The sequence below is a fragment of the Labrus mixtus genome, chromosome 11 (genome assembly GCF_963584025.1).
Source record: "Labrus mixtus chromosome 11, fLabMix1.1, whole genome shotgun sequence".
NCBI classification, from domain to species: domain Eukaryota; kingdom Metazoa; phylum Chordata; class Actinopteri; order Labriformes; family Labridae; genus Labrus; species Labrus mixtus.
In genome coordinates, this window is record NC_083622.1 from 28420077 (window position 1) to 28433554 (window position 13478).

The 13478-nt window shown below is 40.5% G+C and overlaps 1 protein-coding gene across 2 annotated transcripts in view; it reads left to right on the forward strand.

Annotated features, from left to right (window-relative positions):
* bckdhb (branched chain keto acid dehydrogenase E1 subunit beta) overlaps positions 1 to 13478 on the forward strand; it is a 60378-nt gene that overhangs the window by 9796 nt on the left and 37104 nt on the right. For both annotated transcript variants that reach the window (XM_061051193.1, XM_061051192.1), the window contains exons 4-6: positions 2106 to 2239; positions 7053 to 7208; positions 9860 to 9968. In XM_061051193.1, coding sequence (XP_060907176.1) covers positions 2106 to 2239; positions 7053 to 7208; positions 9860 to 9968 — 399 coding nt within the window. The remainder of the gene's footprint in view (positions 1 to 2105; positions 2240 to 7052; positions 7209 to 9859; positions 9969 to 13478) is intronic.

Genomic DNA, 13478 nt, shown 5'->3' on the forward strand with positions numbered 1-13478 from the left:
CCTTCTTTGACATATGTGTCAATACTTTGGCTTAAGTATGAATATTGTGTATTAGCTGGTGCATTTAGGGTGCAGCTGCTGCGTCATGTTTGGACAATTTTTAACGACCAGTGGGATTTTTTTTTGTCCCAGTCCAGTCCAGCCCTGGCAATAGGTGTCATGCAGGATATATATGTTTTACAATATAATAAACAATACAAAAATCTCTTACTAAAATTAATAAGGTATTGTGATCCGTAATCATGATCTCAATATTGATTCAAAAAATAAAATTGTCATTATCATTTGGCCAAAATCGTGCAGCGTTACTCAAAAATTCTTCCATAAAAGGAAACTTATGGGCGTTTAGCTTCTTCAGCAACACGGTTTGAAGTTTGAACCCGCAGAGAACAATGCATCTGCTGTTTATTACTTTAGTCATTTAAACTTGTTGTGGTATTAGTCAGCGAGGATTTGGCCTTTAGAAGAAGCTGGAAGGTCCACTTTGATTCTGTAGTTGACAGCCAGACAATAAACATGAATCACAATGAGAGCAGATAGAACAAAAAAACATGGCAATAGCAGGAACTGTTTTTCATCTGAGATTGATGCTGCGTTGAAGATATGTTTGTGGTTTGAAAAGAAGAAAATAAAGCCCAATGTGTCTCCAGATAAATTCAGGTCCTGTGAAAAGTCTTGATGCATTACAGAAGCATGCAGGGACAGCAGTAATGTGTGTGTGTTGTATTTCATTTTTATCATTGTATATAATACATACGACAAAATACGTCAATCGTGTAATAATAGTGGTGATTGTATGTTTGTTTTTTAGTTCATTTTAGTTGGTCTTGTACATTTCTAAGCAGGGAGTCTGAAATCAAACCTGCAGAAGCCAGCTTTTATTTTTGTGTTTTCATTGACGTCAGAAGTGATGACCTTTTGGAGAGGGATCATTATTTTCCATCTCATCCTTTTGATGATCGCTAAGCTGTTTGTAGCCCTCTCACTACTGAAAGGATGCTGCACACCTCTGCCACCCACTGCTATCACACAGAACAGAGGTTAATGCAGGGTAGACACACTATATGAATGGCTTTTTTTTTTACAAGGCGGATGCATTCACCTTGGTGACTCAGTCCTCCCGTCACTGGCTGATGGCTACGTCTGAGGGCTGTTTCTCCGAAAACAAGAGCACACATTGACCCTGTGCTTTGGCTAGCTCTTCCTATGACTTGGATTCTTGATTCTTGACTTGTGTGAGCTACTGAGGAACAACACAAGCATGCATCTGATATTCACTTGGTTGTAGTTTTCCTGTCACAAGTTCACCAACTACTCATTGCTTTGAAAACACACTGACGTACGCCCTAAACTTTTATTTGTCACATATGTCACTTTCTCATGAAGCTGCATGTTTGAAGTCTGCTTCACTCATAGCGGCAAAGCATTACGTTTTGATCACTTATTGTTCATTTCCCAAAGGGGTTGTAGGGCTGCGGTGGCTTCTTGAACTTTGTGAGCATGCAGAAGGGCACATAAAGGCATACTCAGAGACGCGCATTTCCCAGCATAAAAGAAAAAGGCTGGATTGGCAAATACACAAAGATGAGAGCAAAAATAACACACTCAACCCAAATATAGAGTCCCACTTTGGCAGCTCGCTTTCAAATTACAGGGTGGAGTGGAAAAAAAAAAAAAAAATCTTCAGTTTTTAGTCTGAGGGGGATGTGTAAGCATCACTGGCTTGGTTAGCGACAGGAGGAGTCATCAGCTTGTCACTTCATTTATTTCTGGCCTGCATGGCATTTTAAGAGAGAGGATTCTTTGCAGTCTCATCACTGAAGTGTAGTATTTGGGCTTTACTCTGTTATCAGATCACTCTGTTATTCACATGACACCCTCTACAATTGTGGTCAGTGGTCTTAATTAAATAATGATATACACTGAGCTGTTCAGTGATCCATGCTATGATAGTTGCTGCAAAGTTGGAGACTGTAAAAGTCGAACTTTTATTTTTGTGAAACTTTATTAAAAGTTAGCTGCATCCCCCAGTAGCTTCTTTTTGCGCCCTCTAATGGTACTTGGGTTTCTTATACATTCTCTCCTCTCTTCTGCTCTCTTCCCAGGCAAGGACAGAGTCTTCAACACTCCTCTGTGTGAGCAGGGGATTGTGGGATTTGGTATTGGTGTAGCTGTTGCTGGTGCCACAGCCATTGCCGAGATCCAGTTTGCTGACTATATCTATCCTGCATTTGACCAGGTAAGAAAGGCAGCAGCTAGGCATTCACTACGCTGTAATGTAAAAGAACATTGTGATGACGATGTAATGAGCAATGGTTAAACAAATATTCAAACAGAAATGCTGTTCTTTTTTTTCAACAAAACGTCTTCATTTACACATTTCACCAACCTTAACTCTTACACAGACACAGTAGCCAAAAATCTAATTTAAGGGTATTTGTCCGCTCGCTTGGGCTGCATCTGATTGGCCAATGATGTGAATTCATGGTCCATGTATCCAGTTTTCCATCTGATGTAAATGTTTTTTTATTTATTTTGTTTTACTTCTGGGCATTTCAGAACGTCTATTGCAATGTATTTATTTCAAATCTTCATATCATGAATACAATGAAAATTCAATTGATCTGTAAAGTTCTTATGTCATCTGGCGGGAATGACAGGAAGAGCTGGGTATCGTCAGCATAGCAATGGTATGACTAAACCATAAGAGAGGATGATTGCTCCAGGGGAAGTGTATAGAGAAGAGAAGGGGACCAAGCCCTGACCCTTGAGGTACCCCTGTGGATAAGCTGTGCCCTTCGGACACTTCTCCCTTCCAAGACACGAGGGCAGATCCTCAGATGCCAAGTTCAAGGAGTGTGGATAGGATGATTTGATGGTTAAATGTGTCCAGGGCAGCTGAGAATTGAGGACTAAGCCACAGCTCTAGCCAAACGTAGCAATTCTGTTGCTGACAGTAGTGCATTCTCACCAGAGTGGCCCCACTTAAAGCCTGACTGATTTGGGTCAAACTGAATCGTTTCTGGACAGGAACTCAGAGACTTGATGAAAGGTGTGCTCAAGTATTTTTGACAGAAAGGGCAGAAGTGGAACCAGTCTGTGGTTTTCAAACCTGGGCTGGGTTGAGTGTGGGTTTTTTGAGCAGTGGGGTGACCCGAGCTTGCTTGAATGCAATGAGGAACACACCAATTGATGGAGAGGAGTTGATGATATGCATAACTGCAGTGCAAGTGTAGAGAAAATGTTCTGTAGGAGGCTTGTTGGTATTGGGTCTAGAGAACAGGTGGTGGGCTGAGAGTCTAGCATCCTGGGTCAGGGGGGAGAATGAGGTGAGTAAAGGCACACCAAGGAGATCGTCGGTCCTAGTTGGACCGTCGGTGAGCGATCGTCGCCCTAGTTTTTGCGGTGTGTCCGGCTCTGTCACTACTCATCTGCCCCTGTTGGCCATTTTTTGGCCCATTCGACATGTTCAATCGGCAGTCGGTGAGAGGAATCTCTCTGATTGGCTGTTCGGTGATTCATTTATCTCCAGCTCTCGACACAAGTTCGACAAAGCCCCTTGAGCAGAGCATGCCGCTGAAGTATCCATGCTCACAAATTTCCCCCACGGGATCAATAAAGTTTATCAATAATGTTTATCTTTATCTTACACCCATTATTGCAGTTTCTCCTTATTTGTCGACTCTGCCTCTTCTTTTCATTTTCCTCCAAAAGACCAAAGGCTGACACCAGCGCCATTTTCAACTTTTTGAAGACATTATTCTTGATTAGTAAGCTACCTATAAAAAGAGTGGTGAGCAACAGCGGTGTGAAAATGGTTTTCTCGTATCATAACAACGAGCCGTCGGCTGTAGTCTTTGCCTTGCATTCTAGTGCAACTTTTTGGCCAAGACATGAGGCGACGCCACAGGCGGCTTTCGACGCTACTAGTTCTTTGACATTGCAGTCATAAACCTCCCTGTATATGTTAATAAGAGCGGTAACCATGATTGCATGATGATTTAAATGTTGAATTTTCTAGGACCAAATATTCCCAAATACAAAGACATTCAGTTTACTTGTGTGGGGCTGAAAATAGTTCTTAACAGTTACACTTTTTTCTTCTTCTTAAAAAAGAGGCTCAATTCAGCCAATAAACTAGTTGAATGTTCTGTCACATGGCTGATCAGATAATTGACTGGTCGCTGCAGCTTTAGGGTCTATACTCTTGGTCTAACTAAAACAGCCTCATAGAACCATGAGGGTTGATGCTGTGGAGACCAAAAGCTCCTAAATATGGGAAATGAAAAGTAATTTACAGTTTCAATGTTAATGTATGTTTCAGGAGGAACCTTCCTTTAAGAGCTATATCATTTCCACTGGCACTCTGTGGGTGTATGGTTAAAGAGACAATAGTTGAATTAGAGTTCATTGACGTAACTCTTCAAATCTGCTTTTTGCATCAAAAATCCTTCCTTCAGTGTCATAACCCCAGAACGCATAGACATCACACAGTATCTTATTATAGCCAGTGATAGCTGTTTTTCTTAAAGCTCAAGGAGGAACTTCTTTTCAAAGGTGCTCCTGAAGGCTTCAAGTTTCTCTCAGAACCATCAAATGCAAACCTTTTCTTCTGCATCACCAAAAGCATGTATCGTTAAAAATCAATCTGTCATAAATTAAATGGAAAGAAGAAAACATGGAATTACCCTTTTAAAACCCTTTTACATTCAATCCCTGTTACATTTCAGTCGTCGGGCTGAGGAGTCTTACTAATGACTGTTTGAATCTTTCTAGAATGTGAAAATATAGAAAATAGAATGCAGAGATAAGAGATAATCTTTTAAAGATTATTTAACACCATTTTTGTTATACTTTACGTATCAAAAGACACTTCCACCGTTAATAATTGCGTAAAAATGAAACAGAATTCAGGTAACAAAAGGTTTGACACACTTGACTGTAATAAATGGACTTTTGATATCTATTGGAAAAGTGTGCTGCGTCCTTCACCGAGTACAGCACGCAGGCGTCATATGTATCGCGTCACATCGCACATGATCGCACGCTGCCTGTCCACACTGCATCCGTTAAATATATAATTCTTTGCAAAAGGAAACTGAAATTCACAGAGCAAACAATATGACATCTAGTGCTTTTGTATTGGGTACAAACTGAAGTGTGGTGCTTTGTATTTAGGAGCTGTTTACTCAAATAAAAACACAGAGGTTCGTCAATAAACGGCTTGCGGTGAGCCCAAAAAATTGTTTCTCCGGTGTTTTTTCCACAAGTAAAAGCTCAACATTTTAATCACGGATGTGGATATTATTAATTCACTACGACGGAGGATGAGGGCCATGTTAAATTTTTTATTTTTTTAATTTCGCGATTAAAGTCCTAAATTTACGAGACTAAACTCGTAAATTTACGAGAATAATCACAACGTGTCAGAGTCTTGTAGAGCCCTTCCTTGTTCTTCGTCCGTCTATGCGAGTGACGGAGAGGAAAGAAGAAATGGGGTGTCAGGGTAAAAACGGCGTGTCGTGTCACGCCGCTTTGTGTTGCTGACACTCACTCACGTTGCATGCTGTTAGGACAGGCTGTTGTAAACCACTATGAAATGCTGAAACATGCATCGTCATTGCCATGAGTGCAGCCTCCACCATCACACACTGCACACAACCTTACCAAACTTGACGCAACAAAATTCATCCCCCTTCATTATGTTTTGCAAGCTGATTGCAAGTGGTGCTGGGATACATAGGAAATAAACCTAGTGGTTCCATTGATTGAAAGAGTATTAATGTTGACGAGTGACAACTTTTCTGAACACAATAGACAGTTGAAACCATTTTTCCTTTTCCTGGAAACTCCCCAAAACAGACTGCGTCTTACATACCGGTGCGACTTATATCCTGTATTTTAAAGAACTTAACAGTCAGTGTTGTGCTTAAAGTTATTATGACACTTTAAAGAAAGAAAATCAGTATCGGCCAAAAATCTGTCTGCAGGTCAAACCAAGTAAAACAAAAAAAATTGCAATTGGGGCATCTCTACCATATTTATATAAGAGTTTTGTATCCATGTGAATCTCCACATGTATCAACTCTGACAAACTGCATTTGTTATACAGTTTTTATCAGGGTTGAAGTGGTGTCACATAAGATTCACTATGCACAGGAACCCTCCAGACAAAAGAAAGGAAATCAGTTATTTCCTTTTGCTAGCCCGGCAGCAACAAATGTTTGTGACGTTATTTATGTGACTTGTGTTCTGGTTTATTTGTGCAGCGTATTCCTCGTTTCATGCAGGTATTTAACAAACAGACCTCCAATTGTCCATTTAATCATATTCCACAATCTAGCTTGGTAAAAAATAGATTAAACAAAACAAAGTCAAGAAGTGGAACAGACTGGGAAGTGGACAGTGCTGCTGTGTTAGCATGCATACATGTTAACATTAGTGTCAGTTTGTGTACTTTTGCCCTCTGTATGATGAATGGGAGTCCTCTCTTTGTCAAGGTAATGTCAAACACAACATGTGACAATGGAAACAGTTTCTTAGAGGCTCCTGCCGTGGCGCTAAAAAAACAGTTTATTCAATCTGTTCTGAGCCTTGAGTCGGCTCATCTCTCTCCGTCTGTGCTCTCACTTAAAGTGATGCGGTCCAAACTGACCGTAGAGAGACATTAAAGCTGAATTAACTGCCCACCTGAGTGTTGGGGAGGAAAACTTGGGACACCTTTTCTGGAGGAAGCCCACTATGAGAAAACTGTAGAAGAAGTTAAAGAAACCAAACACTTGCGGTGAATGTGCTCGTTAAAAATAAAGTAGTGTTTTTAAAAGCATCAGGAGGAAAAGCAGAAAGAGAGTGGTGTCTCTCATGAAGCCGAAATCCAAAATTGGCCGGTGTGGTCTTAATCCAGGAAACAAAAGAAAGTACTCTGTTTTCAAGGTTTCTTTTTGGCTTTATTAAAATATTTTTTTTATTAAACCAGCACACACATCATCATCAAGATGACTGATAACTTCTTGCTGTGCTAATCTTTAAATGTCTCTTTCGTCTCTTTCCAGATAGTCAATGAAGCAGCAAAGTACCGCTACCGTTCTGGCAACCTGTTTGACTGCGGCAACCTCACCATTCGAGCTCCGTGGGGGTGTGTCGGCCATGGATCACTTTACCACTCTCAAAGCCCCGAGGCCTTCTTCGCCCACTGCCCTGGCATCAAGGTCAGCAGTGGGGTTTATTACAGGACGTTTGAAGGGCTTTATTGAATCATAGCGCGGGCTGCCGCTTTTAAAGTGTGATTGATTATATTTGTTACAAGAGTCCATGTACATTATTAAATCTCTTTTATTATTTCCTCTGCAACAGTTACTATAAAACAATTCAGAAAAATACTTTTCTAGTTTATAATTTCAGAATGGACACCCAACCCTAACCCTAACCCATTTGAAGCAACTTAAATACAACCTGCACCAACCATTATTAGTTTAAATACTTTTTGATATGATTGTACCTGAGACCATGTACAAAATCAACCTCCAAACCCCATTAATAGACTACTGCAAACATGTGTTTTTCTCTTGCTCTACTATTTAAAGGTTTGTCTTGATGAACATTTATTGTTTTAATGTAAACAACTTTTCTTGCAACTTCCAGATCAAATATTGTCATAATGTCACCCACAGTCATGTGAAAGACTGATGGAGAGCATGACAAGATACATGAACGTTTTAATTCAAAATTATTAGAATATTTTATTTGGATGTTGAGAAAAATGTTGTTGTACGATACATCAAATGTTCATTAGACTCAAACACAAACGTTGAACCAGAGAAAAACATACTTTTGCAGGGATCTCCTATTTATTTTTTCCATAGCTGAACGTTGAGAGGAAGTGCTTTGTACCAGATTTAGCTTCTAGCCAATTTACATTTTTGTGTGCATGCATAGTCCCCAAACACACACGGAATGGGGCAGTAATCCAGAAGAATGCCATACTTCTGAATATTAACTAAAGAGGACTAAAAGGTGAGATGTTGGAAAGATGACATGAGAGACGAAGTGTGTATTCTTGTGTAACATCGAGGCTTAAATGAACCAGAATGTAAAGAAATGCTGCTCTGGCTGTGTCGCTGCATTGAGCATGATTTAACAAAGACTAGGTTAACTGACTATAAGACACTGTTTTATTCTGCGTCAGTGCAGTGACAACTGTTGAGTCATATAAATTGAGTGGTATATAAAAGTCATGCTTAACGATAAACACACAAGCTTCAAGCTTGTAAAAATGCAACGGAGAGCTTGCTACTTTTAGTCCGTATGTGTGAAAAGGGCATGAAAGGAGAAAATGATTCTTTAAGACCACTGACATGGATTTAACAGCATGTGCTCAACATAAACAAGCCTATGTTAAAATGTAAAGACTTAACCTCCCGACATACAATCATCATCTTCATCAACGGTTACTCACACCCCACAGACTGGGAATCACTGTGATGTGAGGCTACAGCTACAGCTTAGAGCAATAAACAGGCTGAGCAAAGGTCAGGCTGATAAATGTTAATGTTTGTGTAAACTATCAGCGTTCGCTGTAAACTCCATCTGAGGGTCAGTACAGACTCACAGCCTGAGTGGCTGCATTCAGGTTTGCCCCAGTGTTATCATGATACCCTAGTTCTGACCTGAATCAAAGAGATTACCCCGGTAAAGCTGACAAAATAGAAATGCCAAAACAAAAAAAAAGTAGATAGGGGTCTGTTTCTGTTTGTGCACCACTATCATGTATGTATAAATCTAAAAGTGTACATTAAAAAGAAGAACTTCACAAAATGAATTGTCAATGCATTGCAGTCAAGAAGTTGAAATCCAGAGTTTCTCAGTACTTTTATTAAGCCTGAAGACAAAACGAGTCTGTTGTTCAGTGTTTGCAAACAGTCAGTACATTTACATGATGTTAGAAGAGTCTGTTTATTGTATAAGAGGGACTAAAACTATACTTTTGAACTACATTTAAACATTAGTCCAACTGAAATAGCAAAAAGTCTAATTTCTCATAGTCGTGCTTAAGCTGTTTTCACATAATGCACTCCTGAAAATATCTAGATCATTTCAGAGATCGTAGCGGTCGCATGCGCACAGTCTACACACTGACTCCAGTCACATGATATAAACGTCACCACCCTCTACCATTTACTCGAGGTGAATTCTCTTGATTGTATCCTGCTGCGGTAAAAATCCTAGGGGGCTGGCAAAAGAACCGCTCCACAGCTCTGACGGCCATCTTTGACCCAGAAGTCAAAAAAGCACAAATGTGTAGAAGAAAGCCGGGCAGAAAACAAGACGAAGGAAGCGAGTGCTAGAACAAGAACCCTGCATTATGAACAGACACGGGGACAAAGTTTTGTTGTTTCAGCTCAAGGAGTTAAACATATGGAAGTACAGGAATTTGACAAATTGGTATAAGACATACAATAATACAGTAGGTCAAGTGGAAGAGGGTCCAATAGTAAGAGGCTAAATGGGAGCATATTGCCACCTACCTTAGCAGAGTCAGATATACTTCCATCAATGACCATTCTCCCTTGGTGCTTTTATACTGGAACAAGGGCAGGAGTCCTTTTAAACAGCCTAATCAATCTCTACCTGTAGTTCTAGTTTGACTTAACTGTACATGTAAACATACATGTAAAAGGAATAGGATCCAGTTTAAGGCATGCTGGTCGGTTTGATCCCTTACTATGACACAAGGATAACACATGATATGTTGAGGAATGTGTAATTAAACATGATTCCAGTCCTTTAAGCAATAATCAAATGAAGGTTGTTTAAACAACATCGTGACTGGGTCTCATAAGGTGTGTCATGTTTTCCTCAGGTTGTGGTACCTCGTAGTCCAGTACAGGCTAAGGGACTGCTCCTCTCCTGCATTGCAGACCCGAACCCCTGTATATTCTTCGAACCCAAGATCCTGTACCGAGCAGCAGGTGAGCTGGATTCTAAATACATCTGAAGTCTGTTTGTAACTGATCGTTAGGGTGACGACTCGTTTGTCAGAGCCTCAGCCTTCATTGGCTACAAGAGATGCCAGTCATCGGCACAGTCGAGTGCAATTGGCCGTCAGAACAGGGAGACACACCTCCTTCAACAAAGGCTCTCATTGGATGTTGTAGGCTGTTATGAAGTGTCATTAAAAGGTCGTCAGAATAGTGGATCATTATGGATGTAATGTGTTTGGATTAAAAATGGTATTTATCATGGGGGACCCTTTTTGGTGGATTGTTATGATCAGGAGAGTTCAGTAAATCTTCAAATGGTAAGTTAAAAGACGCTGTTTGTTGGTGGTCTGACCCACCCACACCGGGCCGTCAGTCTGTATTGGACATCGTTATAAGGTCACATTAATGCGGACTTATTGAGTGAGAAAAAAAGGATAGATCAAGTCCTATCATAAAATAAATTATTATTCAAAGCCTAGAAGACAAATAGTTTAATGATGTGGTTAAACTTCAATGAGAATATGGATCAGTAACTGTCAGTCGACTATAGGCGAAATCTGACCAATCAGGTTTGACTAGAACTAATTAGTAGACCTATCATCATCTACTGATTTTTCAGTCACCCTCTGATGTTCAACCTCCTCCAACATCTCGCCTCGCTGGCTCTCATTCTGGTCTCCTGCTTTCTTTATTGGAAGCAAATGTTCTCCCTTTGGAGAAGTCGTGCAAAACAAACAGACAATGTTCCTCACAACAAGATGTGATCAGCAGGACCTTCTGAACGGGCTGTGAAGTGTTGACACAGTGCTGATCTGAATCCTCTCTCCTTCCCCTCACTGTGCAGAGGCAGGGTCGGGGTGTGGGGAAGCTTGATTACACTCCATGCTGGCATGGCTTTGTGCAGGCTGCTTTGCCAAGGTGTCAAACCTTGTTGTAAATAAATGCTCGAACATATGTTGGTGGCTGTTGCCGAACAGTTCTGCTACATAAAATAATATCCATGATGAAAACGGAGTTGGAAGTTTGAATACGATGTTGAGGCTCATTAAAGGAATGAAAGACAGACCGTTAACAGATTTGGTACTACCCGGCCGTGCCTTGGATTTTCACAAGGTTCGTTAGTTTCCAGCTTTGATAAGAGCCAGATGAGATTGTGAAATATTAGCGCTAAGAATGTTTCCATTATGGCTCCACGTTAGCGATCACTGTCCAATACGTTTCTCATGTTGCAGTTCCGTCTGATATTTAAACCAGTCATTGGCATTAAGGGAGGTCCTCCATTCCTCATATCTTATGAAGTCTTTTTCTTTGAAGGGTAACAAAAAAAAACTTGAACGTATGGTCAAAGTGGATTTAATTCATAACGGACAAATATGACAAACTTAACAGCCAGCCAACTTCTTGATGATATCATCATATTTGTGTTATAGTTCTTGAAAAGTAGGTAAGGTGGTAGAAATAAGAAAAATGTATTTTATGCTTTGAGTTGAAGATGGCAGTCAATATCTTTGACATTCACTTTTCATGTTTTCTTTTGATGTTATAGTTTTATCTGTTTGAAATAAAGATATCAATGAATCACTTTGTTAGCACATGAGTTGGCTTTATAACAGGATAACACATTCATATAGTGAAGATGTTTTTACATGTTTTTTAAACTGTCTGTCTCTGAGCAGGACGTTTTAGACCTCCAGAGGTGGTTAAATCTAATTGAACCACTCGACATAGCTGATACACTATAAAAGCTTTCATTGCTTAGCATGGTTTAACTGAATACAAGAAGTTGCACAGATTTACTCCTGCTTTTAAAGTGCTGGTGTGACCAATCCGGTAGACTTTGTCACAGCTGTGTTAACGTTGCTGCAACAGCGTTAGTGGACAAAATAAGTTTCAAACCTAAATTCAATATATTCCTTTAAAATGAATGAACTTAAAGGGATACTTCATTAAGCTTTGTATCAACCTGGTAATATTTTTGAATGGTCTTGTATCCCGCCCTCATTTTCCCCTGAGACGGGAAAACCCACCCATAGGGAGCTATGCTAACAGGCTCTGTGGAGAAAGCTGAGAAGAACCGTCAGTGGTAGAAAGTATGTTTCAGCTTCAAACTGATATGGATGAAGGGGATTTTGAAGGTCTCTACGAGCAGCCATGTAGCGACCAGCAGTTGAGGCTGATGGCTGAACAGGAGCCGCAGCAGCCGAGGCACCACACCCGCTGTGCATTCTGGGAATTGTTGTCTTTCATCCACATGAGCCAAAAAGACACTTTCTGCCTTTTCTTGGTCAAGAAGGCACCAACTTCAAAATGTATTTTACATTTCTACATATATGACCCAATGTCAATACAGATTCATGTTTCAACGGGTGAAGTAACGGGGAATGCCAGACCTGTTTTAAGACTGTCATGGCTGGATGGCTTACCTGCCATGTTCACTCCTTGTGCATTCTCCCATAAGTTAAAGCTAGTCAGCTAGTCATAGAGAGGAGAAGAGAAAGGTAGTTGAGCTTCTCTGACATTGCAGGTTCATTTGTTGTGGAAAAGCGTCTTAAGTTCTTTCTTACTACTACTCCATCTTTAATAACCCTGCAGTCAGCTTCATTCTGTCAAAGCATTCTTGTGTTTAGTGATTGTGAATCTACTGTGATCACTGTAATTGTGACCATGTGTGTGTTGGTGTGTAAATGTATAGCACTATGTCAGAGCAAATGATTAGCTATGTTGTTATCGTACAAAAATGAAGCCTTTGATTGATGTGGTTCAACAGGACGGCTTAGAGCAGGCATCTTAGTTCTTGGCAGGGTTTTTGTTTTCATTGTTACTAAGTTCATATGAATCTTGGTTTATGAACATCTTTGGGAGTGATGAGATATGTTGAGTGCATCATGTGCTGTATTATATTAGAGGTTTTCCTTGCTATGTGATTTGAAGTTTCCCAGATGGACTGATGATGGCAAATGTAATAATGACCTTTTCTTAAACCTGTGATAAGATACGAGTCAGTCAACGTTAGGCATGCAACAATTCTCAATAAAATATTGAACCGTTCGGTATGGCATCCACGGTTCAATACTGACTTGTGAATTGCGGTTTTAATGGTTTGGCGTTTAACTAGTTTCCGCGCATTGTATTTCTCTCTAAATTGGCTCTGTCTGTATGTGCCTGTGAGTCAGCATGCAGGGATGAGGAAACCCTGTCCACCAAGTGAGTTAATAGCCAATCACCACGCTGACAACAACATTACTTTTAGCATGGCGAGCAGTGAGGAGCAGTGAGGAGCAGCCAGGCCCGGAGTGGCTAATCAGGAGAACCAGGACAATTCCCGGTGGGCCGGGCTGCCTGAAGGGCCGCCAGGGCCCGTACAGTGACAGTCTATAGATCATACAGGCTGCAGTCATTGCTCAAGTAGCGATGTTGACCAGTTTCTGATAGTGTGGAGCGAGTGTATGCGCCTGGAAAACATGTGCTGCGCAGTGTTTCCCACTCGTCCAGGTATAT